This window comes from Panicum virgatum, chromosome 8K, assembly GCF_016808335.1.
Source record: "Panicum virgatum strain AP13 chromosome 8K, P.virgatum_v5, whole genome shotgun sequence".
Classification (NCBI taxonomy): domain Eukaryota; kingdom Viridiplantae; phylum Streptophyta; class Magnoliopsida; order Poales; family Poaceae; genus Panicum; species Panicum virgatum.
Window position 1 is genome coordinate 37,781,161 of NC_053143.1, and position 19,881 is coordinate 37,801,041.

At 48.0% G+C, this 19,881-nt stretch overlaps 2 protein-coding genes and 1 pseudogene across 2 annotated transcripts; 1 reads left to right on the forward strand and 2 right to left on the reverse strand.

The window, feature by feature from the left end:
* Nucleotides 1-222: 222 nt before the first annotated feature.
* Nucleotides 223-576, forward strand: LOC120645687 (serpin-Z2A-like). Its single transcript, XM_039922448.1, has one exon. The coding sequence runs from the start codon at nucleotides 223-225 to the stop codon at nucleotides 574-576; it is 354 nt and encodes a 117-aa protein (XP_039778382.1).
* An 869-nt stretch (nucleotides 577-1,445) lies between these two features.
* Nucleotides 1,446-2,141, reverse strand: LOC120645688 (translation initiation factor IF-2-like). The gene has a single exon (XM_039922449.1). It carries the CDS (start codon nucleotides 2,139-2,141, stop codon nucleotides 1,446-1,448), a length of 696 nt encoding a protein of 231 aa, XP_039778383.1.
* Nucleotides 2,142-10,673: 8,532 nt separating this feature from the next.
* Nucleotides 10,674-11,739, reverse strand: LOC120646288 (annotated as a pseudogene).
* Nucleotides 11,740-19,881: the final 8,142 nt, after the last annotated feature.

The window sequence follows — 19,881 nt, forward strand, 5'->3', positions numbered from 1 at the left end:
AAACCCACCTTCCGTCGCCAGTTGCGCCCTCGATCCAGGTGTGGACGCCACAGCTGCCGCCCGGCCTGAGCTCCTCCACGGCAACTCTCCGTCGACACTCGACGCCCGTGTACCTGCAATCCAAAGACCAAGCGCATGATCACGCCGCACGGTTGACAATTCACTCATCACAAGCAGGATAGAGTACTCTCATTCCTCACTAACGAGCACCCCCGGTTCTCCATGTACATCTTCCTCCCGGACGCCCACGACGGCCTGCCGAACCTCATGGACATGATGACCTCCCGCCCTAGCTTCCTATGGGACCACATGCCGAGGAAACACGTCAAGGTTGGCGAGTTGCTGTTGCCCAAGTATAAGCTCTCCTTCTCCAGCAGAATCAATGGCGTTCTTGAGGACATGGGGATCAAGGACGCCTTTAAGGAAGGCACTGCCGACCTGTCTGACATGCTGGAGCGTGAGAAGCGCCTGGTATTGAAGCATGTTTTCCATAAGGCGGTCATTGAGGTGAACGAGGAAGGGACAGAAGCAGCGGCCTCTACTGCTTGTGTGTTCCAAAAAAAGTCTTTTCTTTGAGCCGGCCTGTGAATTTTGTCACCGACCATCCGTTTGCATTCTTTGTGGTGGAGGAGGTGTCTCGTGTCGTCGTCTTCATGTGACATGTTCTCGACCCGACGAAATCAGAGCATGAACGATAAAATATCAGTGTGTTTTGGTCCTACCTAAGTGCTAATCTTAAGTTCAATGCTGTTTAAATAAGCTAGCTTAAGTTCATTGCTCGGAACAAAACAGGTCTTTTAAGTTCATTGCTCGGTTTTATCTTTAGTTATTGGATAATTTAGTTGCTTTATTAGTTGTTTGTGTCGTTTTCTTGATTCTTGTTGACTGTGATCTCGGTAGTTACTACTAATAAAACATAATTTATTCTCTAAAAAAAATGATTTATGAAGACTGAAATAGAGTATGTCACTAAGATTGAGCCTTTTTGGGTGTGTTTAACTTGATACTTTGCCCATACTATTATTTGACCAAAAAACAGAGGATATTTTCCACTGGATCAAACTTAGAATATTACAAATGCAACAGTAACAAAGAACAAAGAAAAAAAAGAAGTAAACGCAAGAAATTTTATGTTTGTTGACACCCAAGCTTTTGTCTTCCGTTGCTAATGCCGAGCCTACATCTGAACCAAAGACTACTGCTCCGGACGAGGCGAGGAGATATTGGATCTTTTTTTCTTTCCGCAACGGAACTATGGAGTTCCGATCCAGCGAGTGAGAACGATGATTGCCTTATACCATACAGTAACGTTTGCTTTAAGGGGCGTCTAGTTGCACCTAAAATTTTTTGGATGATGTCACATCGGATGTTTCGGGGGATGTTGGAGGGAGTTTTCGGATTCCAATAAAAAAAACTAATTACGAAGACCCCCGCCGGCCACCTCCTCAGCGGGCTCTACCCCGGCAGCCACCACCCCCGTCGGTCATCTCCTCAGCTGACATCCATGGCCTCCACCCCTCCCTGTGACGGCCACCTCCCATGATGCGCGGATGCCGCCAGCGTGAGGAGGAGCAGGCGGGACTCGTGTGCACTGTCGGTGTGGAGGAGCGGGCGCGGCTTGTGCTCGCCGCCGGCGTGGAGGAACGGGCGGGGCCCTTGGCCACCGCCGACGTGGAGGAGCGTGCGGAGCCCATGGCCGGTGGCGCTGGGAGGAGCGGGCGGAGCCTGTGGCCGCTGGCGCAGAGGAGCGGGCGAGGCCCTTGGCCGCCGCCGACGCGAAGGAGCGTGCGGAGCCCATGGCCGGCGGTGCTGGGAGGAGCGGGCGGAGCCCGTGGCCACTGGCGCAGAGGAGCAGGCGAGGCCCTTGGCCGCCGCCGGCCCGGAGGAGCGTGCGGAGCCCATGGCCGACGGCGCTGGGAGGAGCGGGCGGAGCCCGTGGCTGGCGACACGGAGGAGCGGGAGGAGCCCGTGACCGCCGGCGTGGAGGAGCGGGCGGGGCCCTTGGCCGCCGCCGGCGTGGAGGAGCGGGAGGAGCCCATGGCCACCGGTGCTGGGAGGAGCGGACGGAGCCCGTGGCCACCGGCGCGGAGGAGTGGGGTAGGGCCCTTGGCCACCGTCGACGTAAAGGAGCGGGCGGCCATGGCAGCGGCTCAGAGGAAGGAGACGGAGAGGAGCAGTCTGGGCCCTCCGGTCCGAGAAGGAAGGAGAGGGAGAGGAAGGAGAGAGGATGACAGGTAGGTCCGTGCCATGCAGGGCCCAAAACCACCGTGGTTTTGGTTGGGGGGGGGGGGGTCGTGCAACCGGTTTCAAGAGTTTGGGGGAGCGGGTATCTGGTTTTGTAGTTGGGACACGGATAGACTCGGCCAAGAGTTCAGGGGGCACGGGAGGACTTTTTTATTTTTTTTTTGTCTACATTTAGTATTTCATACATGTGTTTAAAGATTCGATGTAATGGGTTGTAAAAATTTGGAAAGGGAACTAAACACCCCTTAGTTTCGTTTGTTTGGGCTAGAGCCCGAAGCACTGTATGGGCCAGCTATATTCCCCGCAGAGACTGGTAAAGTGGTAAAGGCTGTGTTTAGATGAGGGGAAAAGGTGGGAAAAAAAGTCACATCAGTCATTGTAACACATTGTAGTACTTTTCGTTTGTTTGTGGTAAATATTATCCTATCATGACCTAACTAGGCTCAAAAGATTCGTCTCGCAACGTACATTAAAACTATGTAATTAGTTTTTTTATTTAACTATATTTAGTACTCCATGCATGGGTCATTTGTTATATTTAATGTTTCGATGTGATAGGAGATGTGATGGAAAGTTTGAAAAGTTTGGAAATTTTGTGGGAACTAAACACACCCTTAGATTGCTTTGGGCCAGTCGATGCGTGAGCCGCGCGCATCCACATGGCCTGGGTGTCACTAGGCACTGAATCTGACGAACGAGCAGCGTACCAGGTTCCGGAACACAAATCCCCAGACATCTGCAGTCTGCAACTCTGCAACTGCTAGCCGAACGAGGAGCACCCAGAATAATGCCCCACCCCACCTGCGTGAATACGAGCGGTTTAGTTGGAACGGAACAATTTTTAGGGTCACATCCGACGTTTAATCGGATGTTGAAACGGGTTTTCGGATACCAATAAAAAAAATTACAGATCCCGTTAGAAAACTACAAGATAAATTTTTTAAGTCTAATTAATCTGTCATTAGTGAATGTTTACTGTAGCACGACATTGTCAAATTATGGACTATGTAGACTCAAAAGATTTGTCTCGCGAAAAACAATACAAACTGTTTAATTAGGTATTTTTGTCCATATTTAATGCTCCATGTAAGTGTCAAAACATTCGATACGACTAGTTTAATTTGAAAAAAAAATTGGAAGCTGAAGGCTGAAAAAACCCAGTTTAGCCGATCGATGAATAAAAAAAACAGTTGCTGCATATTGTTCGTTTGGTTCCCGGGCGCGCCGCATATGCTGCGACGCATATACTAAGGTCCTGTTTAGTTCCCACCCATTAAACACAAAAACACAAAAACACAAAATTTTGCAAAGGAATCTTGCTAATTTGAAGTACTAAATTAAGTCTATTTACAAAACTTTTTGCATGGATGGGCTGTAAATCACGAGACGAATCTAATGAACCTACTTAATCCATAATTTGCAACAATGATGCTATAGTAATCATCCACTAATTATTTATTAATCATGGATTAATTAGCATCATTAGATTCGTCTCGCAATTTACAACCCATCTGTGCAAAAAATTTTGTAAATAGACTTCATTTAGTACTTTAAATTAGTAAGATTCCGTCGAAAATTTTTTTGCGTTTACACGCGGACGAACTAAACACGGCCTAAACGTTGTTCGTCTGGAGCAGAGCGTTTACCTTGGACCGCTACTCTTCTTCCTCCAATAAAAACGAAACGCAAAAGGGTGAGAGAAAAAAAAAAGTAGTGGGTGTGTTTAGATGGAGGGAAAAGGGATGCGAAAAGTCACATCGGACACTATAGTGCAGTGTAGCATTTTTCGTTTGTTTGTGGTAAATATTGTCCTACCATGACCTAACTAGGCTCAAAAGATTCGTCTCGCAACGTACATCAAAACTATACAATTAGTTTTTTTATTTACCTACATTTAATACTTCATACATAGGTCATTTGCTATATTTAATATTTCGATGTGATGAAAATGTGATGGAAAGTTTGGATTTTGGTGGGGTTTTTGAGGGAACTAAACACACCCAGTAGGAGTAGATGTGCGTGCGCCTGTATTTCCGCGCACGTCCCTGGCGGACGGACAGATAAAGCGCAACTGCCGATGGAGTAAAGGAAGAGGCTCCAACTCCAAGGGTGTGTTTAGATGCCCCAAAACTCCCAAATCCAAACTTTCCATCACATCTCTATCGCATCGAAACATTAAATATAACAAATGACTCATGTATGGAGTACTAAATGTAAGTAAATAAAAAAACTAATTGCATAGTTTTGATGTACGTTGCGAGACAAATTTTTTGAGCCTAGTTTGGTCATAGTAGGACAATAATTACCACAAATAAATGAAAAGTGCTACGGTGTGCTACAGTGTCCGATATAATTTTTTCTCCCACTTTTCTAATGATCTAAACACAGCCCAAGTCTCGTCTCGAAAGAGCATCCTCTTGGACGCCGACCGCTAGCGACGAAACGAAAACAAAAGAGGATGACCGGCCGGCCGGGCGCAGGAGCAGCAGTTCTCCTCACCCGACGCAACCCAACCGACCGAGGCTGCTGCACACACCTCGCCTGAGGCTATCTCCAACAAGGGATTGTAAATGGGTGGGTATTTCAAATTTTTGTACTGTTTAGCACTGTAGCATTGGGTAAGGTGGGATAGGGAATAGTGGATAGAAGGTGGGATCAACGTTTTAAATATCCTGCTAAGGTCCTTAGCGGTTACTTTTTCAAAGGCTAAGAAAATGTTATATCCGGTTATAGCCTTAGCTAATCCATTTAGCTGTTTTGCAAATCAAGTTCACAGTTTCAAAATATTCTGTACATCATCAATTCCTCATGTAGAGAAACAACATAGGACTTCAACTTCATGCTTTCACAAATCTAACACAAAGTTCAGGTGATGCAACAACCATAAGTCTAACACAAACGACAGACCGACGAAGAAATGAATTCACAGTTTCGATCTCCAGTCAAAATTTAGCGGGCTAAGAGATGGTAATTTAGCTTATTTAGCTGGCTATAGCGGGTTATTAGCGGGCTATCCTGCTTAGCGCCAAATGGATCTTCTCCTAGCGTTTATGCTCCCAAAAGACTAAATCCGGCTATAGCGGCAATTATAGCCGGTTATTTAAAACATTGGGTGGGATAGAAGCTCTCGTTGGAGATAGCCTGACTCAGCTCACCAACTCTGCTGCTGTGCCGCTGAGGTGAGTGAGGCTGCAGCAGGGGTACCGACACCCTTCGCCTTCAGGTTCGTTGCAGCAGGTGTGCTGAGGACGAGGACACCCGGACCCGGCGCGTTGTGCCCGTTGGATCGTCCGTCCCTTTCACGCACGGGCCTGGTGTGGTGTGCTGAACAAAACAAACGCGCAATCAAAGGCACGCACGCCATCAAGGCTTGCATTGCTAGCTAATCATCCTTTATGTGTACATTCATTAATCCGTCGCTAAATACACGAGCTAGCAAGCAGTAGGAGTAGGAGTACTAATCAAACGAGCAGGAGATACGTACTAGCGTGTCTGTCGCCGTCCAGCCTATGGTGCCGTCGACGCAGTCACGGCGGCCCGACGATCCTGACGGTGACGGCCGATGGCGACGCCGCAGCGGCACCGAAAAGCGCGCACACACGCACATCGATTCACCTTATTCGGCAGGACTTATTTTGGCTACGATGCTGTTCTACGACTGATTTGTTGTGAGAGAAAAATATTGTTCTATGGTTCTAAATAAGCTGAGGGTAGCTTAAACGAACACGGTGTATACTACTGTACTACTAGCCGCCGGTCAGCCGGCGAGTTCTCTTTGCGTTGCGTTTGCGTGCTTCGCCCGGTTAGCTTTTTATGCGGCTGTTATGCATGCACGGCGCTGGGCTTGAGCAGAAGCTTCCGTTCCAGTCCCAGAGAGCTAGTAGCCCCTTGGCCCTTGCGCTCCCTCGGGCTCCGCGGTCGTCTCGTCGTCGGCACCGCACGCTAGACACATGCTGAGACGACGGCTGAGATGGTGCATCACGTTGGCAACTTGCCATTCATAAACACGTTTTCGTTTGCCACCGCAGCAGATACAATACACCAATATTATTCTCATTACGGTGTGTATATCTGGTGATGCTCATCAGCTACTAGTCAGCTGCGTACCCTGCACATCAACACAGCATATAGGAGTACTACTGTCCTAGTATGACCAGCACCCACCCATCACTAGCTAGTAACCGTACGTGTCCCTGCAGGCTACTCGAGTAAAATTGGTTGGTTTCTCTCTCAGATCAGTTCAGTGCCCGCATGCAAAGTCCCAAGGCTTTCAGTTTGTCCAGAGTCCTGTTACTGCCACCCCTTGTAGTAGTTGAAGAGCATCTGATACTGACCGAGTTGTTAAGCCTGAAGGACCAACACAACAGCGAGCTAAAGCAGTGTAAAGTGAGTAGTATATATATGTGACGGAACCGCTAAATTAAAACTCTAATTAAGCATAATGGCCGTCATTTGAACACATCGGGCTCATTAGCTTAACGGCTTAATTTGGCGATCCTTTCTCAACCCACGTCCCGATCGAAACATCACCGATAGTCCCACGCGAAGGTGGGCGCAGATGGTACAAGCACGACACATATTTGAAAATACAACAAATATACATACGATTCCACCTTAAGTTTTACAAACCCCATTTGAATACATCCATAGTTTATAAACTTTACAATACCGAATTTAGAGTTCGAATAGAGGAAAGGGCATACAACTACCAATAGTGTAACCTCGGAAGGTCCCTAACTAAACGTCTGGCTCCACAACCTCCCATCCCTCTGCGTCCCGAAGGATGAACTTGACGCAGCAGGGACAGAAGTCTACGTCTGTGTGTCCTGAAATAATTGTAGTAATAAACCCTGAGTATACTAATACTCAGCAAGACTTACCCAACCAGTGGGTATAACTTAGCCCACATATGTAGACATGCAAGGCTTTTGGCTGGTGGTTATTTTGCAGAAAACAGCGACTAAAGTAATTCCTCACTTTCCTTATTTTAGCTCAAGTTCTATATAAATTAACATAGTCTAATATTTGCATCACCAAATCTAGAGCAAACATAGTGGAACAATAAGTAATAATTCATATGTTCATCAACATAGGTATAATCATTTTCCCATCACAACACTACGCTGCGACGCAGTGACCAAGGTGCTCATATCCGAGAGCGACTGACGGCGAATCGATTCGTTTTAACCTTGCAAGGTGGACCTAACCAACACGGCATGCGTATGCCCCGTCGGACCACACGCACCAATCCTTCCCCTCCCCGCCTCGAACTACAGAACCGCCCCACCTACATATAGTCAGCCGAGCTCAACGAGAGACCACCAAAAGTAAACATATGCATCCCGTTTCTCTGCGACTACTCGACTCGCCCTAAGCGGTGGTGATGAAGTTCTGTACTTTCGAAGTGAGGCAGTACTATGCTTACCGATTTCGACTACCTCCTACTCCCGGCATGCGGTTAGTACAGTTCAAACATGATCAGCAGGGCCAACAACGGCTCGGTCCTTAATCGACACAGGCGGAACTACACTTCTCCCTCCCGGACTCAGATTCTATTCTTTCTTTCATTCCAAGACTTTCATCCATAATTAGTAACTCATATCTGGAAACATAAAACTATCCTATATCTCGCGAGTAACCAAGAATTACTCGACTTCTAATGAACCTTATCTAGCATAGCATTTCTATCGTCCTATCCATACTAGTACAACTCAAGGACACCTAGGGTTCATGCAACTAGGATTTCCAAACAACTCATAAACGTAATGCATAAGTAATAAATACATATATAGGTGTCATAAGTTAAATTAATAGGATGTGCACCGGGGCTTGCCTTCGGGCTGCTGCTCAGAGCTGGGGTCAGACGGGCCTTGGGCCGGGTTCTCACACCTCTCCCCCTGGGCTTGCGCCGGCTGCTCCTGCGGTGCCGCAATCACCTCAAATACGGCGCCCTCAGCTGCGGATGCTACACGTATGCATATGAAATAAATGAGTGCAACTCAATGATGTAACTATTTTACTTCAACTAGAACGCCCTGCCGACTGTCCGCGCCCAAGTGGCGGACCGTCTGTCGTACCATTCTACCGACCCACCAGAACCAAGTACCTCTCTGGACAAACTTCAATCTACACGGCGGACTGTCTGCTCACCCTTAGCCGACTGTCCGCAGTTCACGTATCCAATCCACCAGAGACGGCAACGTCTCTGGACAAAATCCTAGACTCTATTGCGGACTGTCCGCTCTCCAATAGCGGACCGTCCGTAGCTCAATCCTGCGAACCCCACCAGAGACTACATCGTCTCTGGACAAATTTCAAGTTTCAATGGCGGACCGTCCGCTCTCGTATAGCGGACCATCCGCAGTTCAGTTCTGCTAACCACCAGAGACAACATCATCTCTGGACGAAATCTAATCTGACCGGCGGACTGTCCGCAATTCCCATGCGGACCGTCCGCGATGCATAACTTTTGACCCACGCCACAGGCGGCAGCAAGTGCGGCGTCGACGGCGGCGGCCGTTCACCGGCGCCGGCGACACACCACGGAAGGGGAAAAAGACCGGGGAGCACAAGGAACTCACCACGAATTCATTCCCGCGGTCGGTTCGAGCGGAGGACGACCGGATAGGCAGATCGACGGTGGATCAAAGCTTCAAGCACCTCCAATGGTGACGGGCGGTGGTTGGGCTATTCCTTCCGGGGAGAAGCCGGACTGGGGTTTGGGAAGGTGGAGGAGGTGCCGGGGAAGGTTCCCACGCGAGGAATCGAGGTTTGGTGGCCGGAGGAGGGAGATCGACGGAAGGGGGCGACGACGGCGCGAGCGCTCGAGCTCCGCTCGGCTCTGGACGAAGTGAGGAATGACAGGCGGGTCCCACATCCATCTAGATAAATATCCGGGCGTTGCCTGGGCGGACCGTCCGCCGACCCCAAGCGGACCGTCCGCGAGGCAGGTGTTACAATATACACAATGATTAGGGCATTAAAGCCAGAAAAGGTCCCGGAGGAGGGAGGCTTGTACAAGGTGACAGCACCGGTCCTGTTTTTTGCTGTACAGCAGCAACCGATGAACTGATGGATCCGGAAGGCCACTACACTCATTCCTGGTCTGTCTCCTCACGTACCCCTTCTGAAATCTGAACCACTACTACTGCTACCACAAGTTTCGACTCCCGCCGACACACTACAACAGAGAGACCGCTTCTTCCATTCCATTTTCATACAGTATTATATACATACTCATCCCATCATCGTAGAGGGCATCTCAGCAACGAAGACAGGCCAAACAAAAGCACAGAAAAACGATACCATTGTCTGAAGGGGAAAAAAGGGCTAAGACCCTATTTGGAAGCAAAGTCCAAAGTGTTTTAGAGTTGGTTTATGAAAATATTATAGTTTTGTAAAATAGTTTAGATTTTATAGTGCAGTAGAGTTTTTGGATGCAACAAATTTTATGGTTTTCAAAATTTCATAATATTGCTAAAATTACAGCTGACTATTTTAAGTTTTACAAACTCTACTCTAAACTTCTTTTTCCGAACTGATATTTTGACGTTCTGTGGTTTCTTGATACTATAGCTTTTAAATACTAGCCCCACCCATCCAAGCGCATAATACTGTAGTTTCACGTATCCAATCAGCACATGGAGGAATCTTTTTGAGCGGGGCATGCATGTACGATTGCAAATCACCATAGCACGTCCATACCACCAGCACGGCTGACCAAGCGCGTAGTTTTATGCTATGCATCATGCATGCCGGCGAGTTCATCCAAAACGCTAACGACCCTGCTCTGGCAGATGTGAGATGCCCAATAATTGCCCACAGGCCATGGCTGCGAGCCAAATCCCCCCAATCAGTCCAGTCCATCAGCTGCAACTGCAACACTCATCACTCACCCTCTTCCAACTCTAAACACATGACAGCATCGCGCATTGTTTTGGTTGCATGCAGAATGTGGGGATGAACCATGCATCCATCATAGTATCATACGTACATTACATACGGGAGCACAAACAAATACGTATGTTGAGAGAGCTTTGTTTGATTCATTCATGTACACTATACACTGCTGCACTACTACTATACATACAACGCATTATATTATATATGTCATGCATGGCAAAAATCCTTCATCGGTTCGGCTGCGACGCCACCACTCATTTGCAGACAGACACAACACGGATGCATGCATGCGCTTCTGTTCTGTTCACTAGTAGCTCACTGCAGTTGTTGCCGTTTCTTGGGGGTGGAGATCAAGCAATAATATACACAGACTCAATTACTCAAAGAACAGGAGGAAAGAAAGAAACAATGGCGATTGACATGCACCATGGCCAAGGTGAACAAGAAAAGGTACCGGCCGAGCCAATGGAGAGGCACACATGTGGCGGGAGAGGAGGGGGGGGGGGGGGTCCAGCCCATCAGGGCAGGCTGGCGCCTTGAGCCTTCTAGAAGAGCTCCCACTCGAACCGCGGGGACGGCGTGGTGGTGGTCGCGGGGGCCATGCCCGTCACCAGGGCCGCCGACGTCAACGGCACCGACGACAGGAGGTCGAACGTCTACCAGCTCGCCGTCTGAGTCAGCGGCACCGGCGCCGTCGCCGTGGTGGGCGCCGGCGGCTGGAACTGCCGGCGCTGCTGGTGCTGGTGCTGGTTCTGATGCGCCGCCGCCGCCGCCGCCGGGGGCGGGCGCGGGCGCGGCGGGAGGTGCGGCGACCGCGCCTTGTTGTTGCTGCTGGCCTTGGCCGCCGCCGCCGCCTTGTTCTTGGCGCGGATGGCGTCCAAGGTCGCCACGTGCTTCTGCACCCTCTTCTCCTGCGCCCGCCGCGCCTCCTTCACCTCCCCGTCGGCGGCGACGGAGTCCAGCTTCACCAGCTCGATCATCAGCGCCTCGGTGAGCGTCACCACGTCCGCGTCCACGACCTTGCCGCCCTTGCTCACGATCGTCTCCAGCGCCGACACCTGCAATCGATCAGCCGACGCGGCGCGCGCGGTGAGAGTGTTGAGACAGAGAGAATGTGGAACAGGAACGGCGCCCGCTGCCGTGCCGGCGAGCGCACGTACCTTGGTGGCGAGCTTGTCGACGTCGAGGGCGACGCGGGCGATGGCCTTGGCGGCGCGCTCGGCCTTGCTGGTCCGGCGCTCCTCGAGGAGGCGCTTGGCCTTGGCGGCGGGGTCCTCGAGCATGACCATCTTGGAGCGGTCCTTGACGCCGGCCATGTCGAGGAACGCCTTGGAGTCCCTCTGCTTGTCCTTGTACACCACCTTCTGGTCGTCCGGGTGCAGGCCCGTCTTCTCCGACAGTAGCTTCTTGAGCTCGCCTGCACGCACTACTCCTTCTCAAGGTGGTAGTTCTTCTCAACGCCCACGCACGGGGACAATCCTCCACCTCGTGTGCCGGGCTATGGGGCACCGCAACCTATGTGGATGATACGTCATCCAACACCTCCACAAGGGCAGCCACCTCGTCCTACCGGGCAGCAAGGAAGTGGTAGTGGGAGTCCGGTGAAGGGGCCATGTTACAATTGTGGCGGGGGTGGGCATCATGCTCGTGATTGTCCTTCTCCCAAGTCGATGGGAATCAACAATACTCCAAGGCCACCTACTCCTCCTCCACCTCCTCAAGGCAACAAAAAATGTGCAAACTTTCAAGAAGGGCAAGGTCAACTATATCAATGCTCAAGAAGCAAGTGGTGATGTGCAAGTGCTTGTTGGTATGATTCCCATTAATTCCCATCTTGCAAGAACCTTATTTGATTCTGGTGCATCACATTCTTTCATTAGCAAGAGGATTGTATTGCAAAATCAAATTCCAATTCGTGAGGTCTTAGTTCCTTTTCACATAGATGCTCCGGGTTCAACTTTAATCACTAAGGAAGTAGTCAATCTAGCCAAGCTTGATATTTCGGGACTTTCTTTATTGGCAAATCTTATAGCCATTAATCTTGAAGGCTTGGATGTTATTTGGGGATGAATTGGCTTACTAAGCATGATAGTATTATCCGTTGCAATCCCCGTCTTCTTGAGCTCAAACATCCTTCCGGTCAACGTGAGATTCTCCAACTTAGTGAGAAAAGTTGTCCACAACTCTATTCCTTAAATACCACCATACTTCCAGAGTTAAGAGGCAATTCCGGTGGTATGTGAATTTCCTGATGTCTTTCCTGAAGAATTACCGGGGATGCCTCCTGACCGGGATGTGGAGTTTGTTATTGAACTACTTCCTGGAACGACCCCAATTTCTAAGAGACCTTATAGAATGCCTCCCAATGAGCTAGCTGAAATGAAACAACTACAAGAATTGTTAGATAAGGGATTTATTCGCCCGAGCTCCTCACCTTGGGGATGCCCGGCCATCTTTGTGAAGAAGAAAGATGATAGTTTGAGAATGTGTGTAGATTACCGGCCGTTGAATGAAGTGACAGTGAAGAATAAATATCCTCTTCCTAGAATTGATATTCTTTTTGATCAACTTGCTGGTGCAAAGTATTTCTCTAAGATTGATCTTCGGTTGGGTTACCATCAAATCAAAATTCGAACTGAAGATATTCCTAAAATGGCCTTCTCAACAAAATATGGACTTTATGAGTATACGGTCATGTCTTTTGGCCTAACCAATGCTCCGACCTACTTCATGTACTTGATGAATTCTATCTTCATTGAAGAGCTTGATGTCTTTGTGATAATCTTCATTGATGATATTCTTATCTTCTCCAAGTCTGAGGAGGAACATGCTGAATACCTTCGTGTTGTTCTCCAGAAGCTTCGAGATCACCGTCTTTATGCCAAGTTTAGCAAATGTCAATTTTGGCTAAGTGAGATATCATTTCTTGGTCATGTTCTTTTAGAAAAAGGTGTAACTACGGACCGAGCAAGGTGCAAGATGTGCTCAATTTGAAACAACCACAAAATGCTACCGAAATTTGAAGTTTTCTTGGACTTGCGGGTTATTACCACCGGTTCATAGAAGATTTCTCTAAGATTGCCAAACCCATCACAGAGTTGTTGAAGAAAATGTGAAGTTTAAGTGGACTCCAGAGTGTGAATAAGCTTTCCAAACTCTCAAGAATCGTCTCACTACAGCACCCGTTCTTGCTCAACCCGATATCACTAAGGGTTTTTATGTCTACTGTGATGCTTCTCAAATGGGCCTTGGTTGTGTCTTGATGCAAGAAGGTTGGGTCATTGCTTATGCTTCTCGCTAGTTGAAACCTCATGAGCAAAATTATCCTACTCATGATCTAGAGCTTGATGCGGTGGTTCACGCTCTTAAGATGTGGCGACATTTTCTTCTTGGCAATCCTTGCAATATCTACACCGACCATAAGAGCCTTAAGTATATTTTCACCCAATTCGAGCTGAACATGAGGCAAAGAAGGTGGCTTGAACTAATCAAAGATTATCAACTAGAGATTTATTATCATCCGGGCAAGGCAAATGTTGTTTCCGACGCGCAAAGCCGAAAGGCAAGGTGCAATTGCTTGCGGGTTTCATCCGGAGTTCGCACCCTTTGCAATGATCTTCGGAAGCTCAACATTTCTATGGTGGAGCATGGCTCGCTTGCCACTCTCCAAATCTCTTATAACCTTGTGGATCAAATCAAGAAGGCTCAAAAGAAAGATAAAGGTATGGCCAAAATTCGGTCAAAAGTGAAGGAGGGTAAAGCTAAGTGCTTTACTTTGGATGATGAAGGAGTTTTATGGTTTGGTAAGCGCTTGGTGGTTCCTAAGGATTTCGAACTTAGGAAATTGATTCTTGATGAGTCTCATAACTCTCAATTTTCTATCCATCCTGGAAGCAACAAGATGTATCAAGATTTGAAACAAAGGCTTTGGTGGACTCGTATAAAGAGGGAAATTGCTAGATATGTGGCTGAATGTGATGTTTGTCAACGGGTGAAGGCCGAGCATCTCAAACCGGCTGGAACTCTCCAACCTCTTCCTATACCTTCTTGGAAATGGGAAGAAATTTCTATGGATTTCATCACCGGGTTACCCAAGACTAGTGGTGGATACAATTCCATTTGGGTGATTGTTGATCGGTTGACCAAATCAGCTCACTTCCTCCCTGTCAAGACCTCTTATACCATTGAAAAGTATGCTGAACTTTATCTCACCAAGGTAGTTTGCCTCCATGGAGTTCCAAAGTCGATTGTCTCGGATCGAGGTCCTCAATTCACCGCCCAATTTTGGGAAGCTCTTTATGATGCCATGGGCACCAAACTTCTCCATAGCACCGCCTACCATCCTCAAACCGGTGGACAAACCGAAAGGGTCAATCAAATTCTTGAAGATATGCTCCGGGCATGTGCTATACTTTATAGCAAGAGTTGGGACACATGCCTTCCTTTTGCAGAATTTTCTTACAACAATAGCTATCAATCAAGCATTGAGATGTCTCCATTTGAAGCATTGTATGGAAGAAATTGTAGAACTCCCATCAATTGGTCGGAATCGGGGGAACAAAAATATTTTGGACCGGACCTTGTTGTGTAAGCGGAAGAGAAAGTGAAGTTGATGCAAGAACGGCTACAAGCAGCTCAAGGCCGTCAAAAGCATTATGCCGATAGGAGAAGGCAGGAATTATTCTTCAATAAGGGTGATTATGTATATCTTAAGGTGACACCATTCAAGGGCACTCAAAGATTTCAAGAGAAGGGCAAATTGGCTCCTAGATATGTTGGACCATTCCGAATAGTGGCAAGGATAGGGGCTGTGGCATATCGCTTGGAACTTCCATCTACTCTATCTTCGATTCACAATGTCTTTCATGTCTCACTATTGAAGAAATGTCTTCGATTTCCCACCGAAGTCACCAATGTAGAAGAAATTGAACTTCAACCCAATCTTGCATACAAGGAGCACCCAATTCGCATTCTTGACCAAGCTGAGTGCAAAACTCGAAACAAAGTCACCAAATTTGTGAAAGTTCAATGGAGTCGTCATTCCGAGCGAGAGGCGACTTGGGAATAAGAAGATCGACTTAGGCAATCCTATCCCGATCTTTTCACCAACTTGTGAGTTCTCTAGCATCTTAGCAAAATGATCTATCTCTTATGTCTAGATGTTTTCAGTTTTGCTTTAGGCTTGTGAGCAGCCAACATCACCAATGCATGAACTTTCCTCTTCTTAGGCTTGGCTAAATCTCGGGATGAGATCTTCTTAAGGGGGGTAGGTTTGTAAGGGCCCAAAGCTAATTATCTTGAATTATGCATTCATGATCATCATTGAGCATTCATCATACTTGGATGATCAAAAACTTGAATTGTATACCAAAAGGTTTGTGTTTAGATGTCAAGTTCTCACTGTTTTCTGGGAACTTGCGGATTGTCCGGCTCTAGGCGGCGGACTGTCCGCATGTCTAACTTGGTTGGGGACAGAAACGAGGCCATGTCTATGTGGTTTTTAACCCTTTAACGGCGGACAGTCTGGCTATTTGGGGCGGATAGTCCGTAGAGTTAACTTCGGGGACGCACATAACCGAGGTAGGTTCTGTGAGGGTTTTATCGTGTTAACGGCGGACAGTCCGGCCTTTTTGGGCGGACAGTCTGTGGTCCTAACTGGGAGATGGATAGAAACTAGAGGTTTCTGTCGAGTTTGGATATTTGTATGATGGACAGTCCGCGCTCTAGGTGCGGACTGTCTTCTGTGTAAATATTTTGTAAGGAGGACTGTCCGCGCTCCAGGTGCGGACTGTCTTCAGTACAAAATTTCAGAACTTAGAAGTTTCTACGAGAATGGGCTTTTCAACGATGGACTGTCCGCGGGTTGAGTGAGGACTGTCCGCGAAACGTCGCGCTGGCCGTGATTCATCGCCGTGGCACACATGCACGAGGTGGAAGGGGGGACACCTATCTGACCCCGCGCCCCCTTCAGGCCACCCCAAGGCCCCTCTCTCCTCATTCTATCCCTCTCCCTTCTCCAAAACCTTGGAGGCCCCTCCCTCTTCTTCCTCCAAAGCTTCTCCCCCAAATCCCTTGGATTGAAGCCATTGGAGGCCATTGGAGCTCTTCCCCCTCATCTCCAGGCGATCCTCCCTCCTTCCCCTTGGTCCTCCCTTCGATTCCATGGTGGGATAAGCTCTCATCCCCATCTCCATTGCTCCCTTCATGCTCTAGATCAAGAACAAGCTCGAGGCCCGATCTACTTCCACTTCGATTTCCCTCACTTAGGGAGTGTTCCATTCACTCCCCCAACCCTAGGTGAGGCTACATTGAAGTTTTCTCCTTGATTCATGGTGGTTCTTGGTTTTCCCTTGTGGCCATGCATGTGCACATCCATGGGATGTGAGGCTCCTAACCCTAGTTCTTGTTTTAGTGGATGAAATATTAGTTGGGATTAGTAGTTAAACCCTGGTGAATGACTTAGTTGTGATAACCTAGGTTTCTTCACCAATCATATTTTGCAAGTATGAACTAGCTTTGTTAAAAACCTCAACTAGTTATGTCTTTGAGAGTATTTTGATGATAACTAGAGTGAAAATATTATTTTTCATATCTTTTTGCATCTCATTCCCATGTGCATCATAAGAATGGTATTGTATTAATTTTTGCATCATATGCACTCGTGTAGAGACCGAGACGCCGGAACAAGTGAAGAGTGAAGCCAATCCGGAGCCCGTTGCCGGTGAAGCTTCAACCGATCCTCAAGGCAGGCCACTAAGCATTCTCAACTCCCTTTTTGGATCATAATTTGTAGGTTCTATAGATATTGGTTGCGCATGAGAATAGCTCCAATATAGTTGATGCTTGAGTAGAACCCAATTTATTGCATTGCCATTCTTGATCTCACAACCTTATACCTTGAAGTATGTTTGATTAGGCATCACGATTAAATTGGTTAGCCATGCTTAGCACCGGTAAAAGCCGAGAGGTGGCTAGGTCACCACGGCTCGCGAGTTCTAGGAGTTGCTTTATTTAAATTCAACTTGCTAGTATGAGGAGATTAAAACGTGAGCAATGGTTAATGATGATTCGGTACTTGAGCAAGTGGTAGAGCCATTGGAATGGAGTCCAAGGGGCTTAGGCTTGCTTGAGTTGATTAAGGACTGTCTTATTGTCGCCGTGATTCTTGAGCACCTTTCCGTACAAACCACATACTCAAAACTGGGAACAAGGAAACTAAGTAGCATAAGTCGGCCGAGTCACCGGGTGACGGATTCGGTGCGGTTTGTTTGGGGTGTAGCCGGAGCCGCCTGATGGGGACTCGGTGCACCTATTCACTCCGTCCGTTCGTTGGGTGATTGGGGTGGGTATGCGAAGTGTTGAGAGCATGAACCAAACCTTATATTGGCAAGGATATGGAGGTCCAGTCTTGCGTCTCGTGTGGGCAAAGTTGTACACCCCGGCTGGGTTATAAATCTATTTGAATAGCCGCGCTCTCGGATATGAGCATGCTCAATGAACTTGGACTTCAATGTAAAGTTTCGAACAAGGGCTTATGGAAGATTGAGCTCATGATCATGAACATTCTCATTTATGCAATTGTATTGGTGTTTGATATAGAGATAGTATATTAGATGCAATGTCTTTTGCTTATGATAACTTGATAAAACTGCTTTTATGCAACTCATTTACCTATGCAAAATTTCCTTGCTAAAGCCCAATGCATACTCCTTGGTTGTATATATATGGGTAAGTCCTGCGGAGTACATTTCTCGTACTCACGGTGCTGCCGTTAAGTTGTTTTCATATGAGCCGGAGGCCATCTATGGCTACTTCCTCCCAGCCGAGGATGGTGCCGGCGCCGAGTAATGTTTCGCTTTGGCTTGTGGCTGCGTGTGGTTGTCCTTTGGCATGAGGGACTACCATTTATTTTGTACTATGTTATCATAATGAGAGGACGGTGTTGAATTTTCACTGCAAAACTCTGAATATTTATGTAAACTTGAACCTCGGTTTGTAAACTTAATGTCGTGTTGTGATGATGTATGACATGCAACTTGGGTTATGTATGATCCTTTTGATGACGTTGTGAGGTGTGTCTTGGGCACATCTCAGGGAATACCGGAATTATTCCAATTAAATCGAGTGGGTCAATGGAAGACAACTTGATTTGGTTGGGGTAATTTGGGAGGCTCCCTCACATCGTCGGCGCGCCTAGGAGTAAGGATGGACAGTTCGACGAGTGGTGCGGCCTAGAGTGAGAGCCTTTGCTAGCTATTGGGCCGCGGCCAAGTGGCTGTGGCTGGGTCACCCTGGTCCGAAAGCTCGCTCGTATTTCTTTCGATGCAAAGCAACAATTTCTTAGAGTAGACAATCACAACGGTTGCACATCGGCGTAGCTGGGGGCAAGGGCAAGGGCAACAGAACATTTTGCAAAGGAGTATAGATACTGTGGTTAGCGATATTCTACTCATTCAACCTCATAGTTTATCAAGATAGTAGCGAATAATGCTCTATTTTAGAAGAAAGGACAATCTCTATTTTTTCTAAAATAAAATTTAATATGTAGCATGAAAGAAAACTATATGAAATTTATCCAATAATGCTCCTTATAGAATGACAGCAACGACATCGAATATGTTGCCTACTCTGCCTTACATGCCACAATAGATAGCGGGGCAGAAGGAGAGCAGATAGGGTGAAGGCTAGGGAATCGATCATGATGATCCTTCCTTCGCGCCATCATCTCTTTCCTTGACGAGCAAGCCACCGGCTCCTTCCTTGGGCCTGGGTCGGCCGGTCGGCCCAGCCAAGCAATTAGGTCGCTCGGCCCAGCCAGGCCCTCCTGTGGCCCATAGGAGGAATCCGGGGTATGAGGACCTAGGGGGTATTTATCCCCCACAAGCCCCCGAGGCCCGGGCTAATTCAGAAAGCAATTAACCCGGGACTCCAACCGAAGCCTTCTCCTGCTCTCCACTGAGTTAATGGCCATCTGCTCGGACGATCTGCGGGAGCATCGCTCCCGTGCAGGCCTTCTGATTGGGTGCGCCGCCGAGCTTCGAGTTGACTTGAGCAACAATCAGCTCGAAGGTCCAATAGAACAACCATCTGAGTTAACTTCGCCCGACTGCACATTTGTTCAGACGACCTAACGGGGTCTTTACTTCCGTAGGGATCCTCCTATTGGGTGCACCGCCAAGGCGCACCCAATGGGTGCAGCCCCTGAGCTTCGAGTTGACCTGAGCAACAATCAGCTCGAAGGTCTAGTAAGAATCCCCATCCGACTTTGAGATACGTCGGCTCCTCACAATTTGTGACTACATCTGCTTCTGTCTTTAACGAACCAAACCACCCTTCAACCTTCCTTGCTGGAGTTAGGTCTGATGAACCAGAACCTTCACAGGTTCCCCTCACCCAATGGGTGCAGAACACTCCATCATAACGAGAGCACGCAGAGTCTGAATAGTCGTCACTGGGACATGCAGCTAGCATTTTGCCGACTCGACTGAGTCTAAGCAAAATCGTCCATTGGGTTCCATAGTGTTTCCTGGAGTCTGGGTGTTAGAATGATCTTCAAATGTGCTTTTGGCCGGCCTAACAGAGGGAGGTCAAAAGCCGCCCAATGGGTGCCATTGATGTTCTGCCTTGGATACCCTTCGCAGTGAATGCTCCATGAATTCCGCATACCATTTTGAGTGCATTCTTTGGTCCGTGGACACTGATCCGACGAGACTGATCGATGGCCGCGCCATGCAG

Excerpts from the sequence above, each read along its gene's own strand:
- LOC120645687 (XM_039922448.1), top strand. The coding sequence starts at position 223 with ATGTACATCTTCCTCCCGGACGCCCACGACGGCCTGCCGAACCTCATG.
- LOC120645688 (XM_039922449.1), bottom strand. The coding sequence starts at position 2,141 with ATGGCCGCCCGCTCCTTTACGTCGACGGTGGCCAAGGGCCCTACCCCA.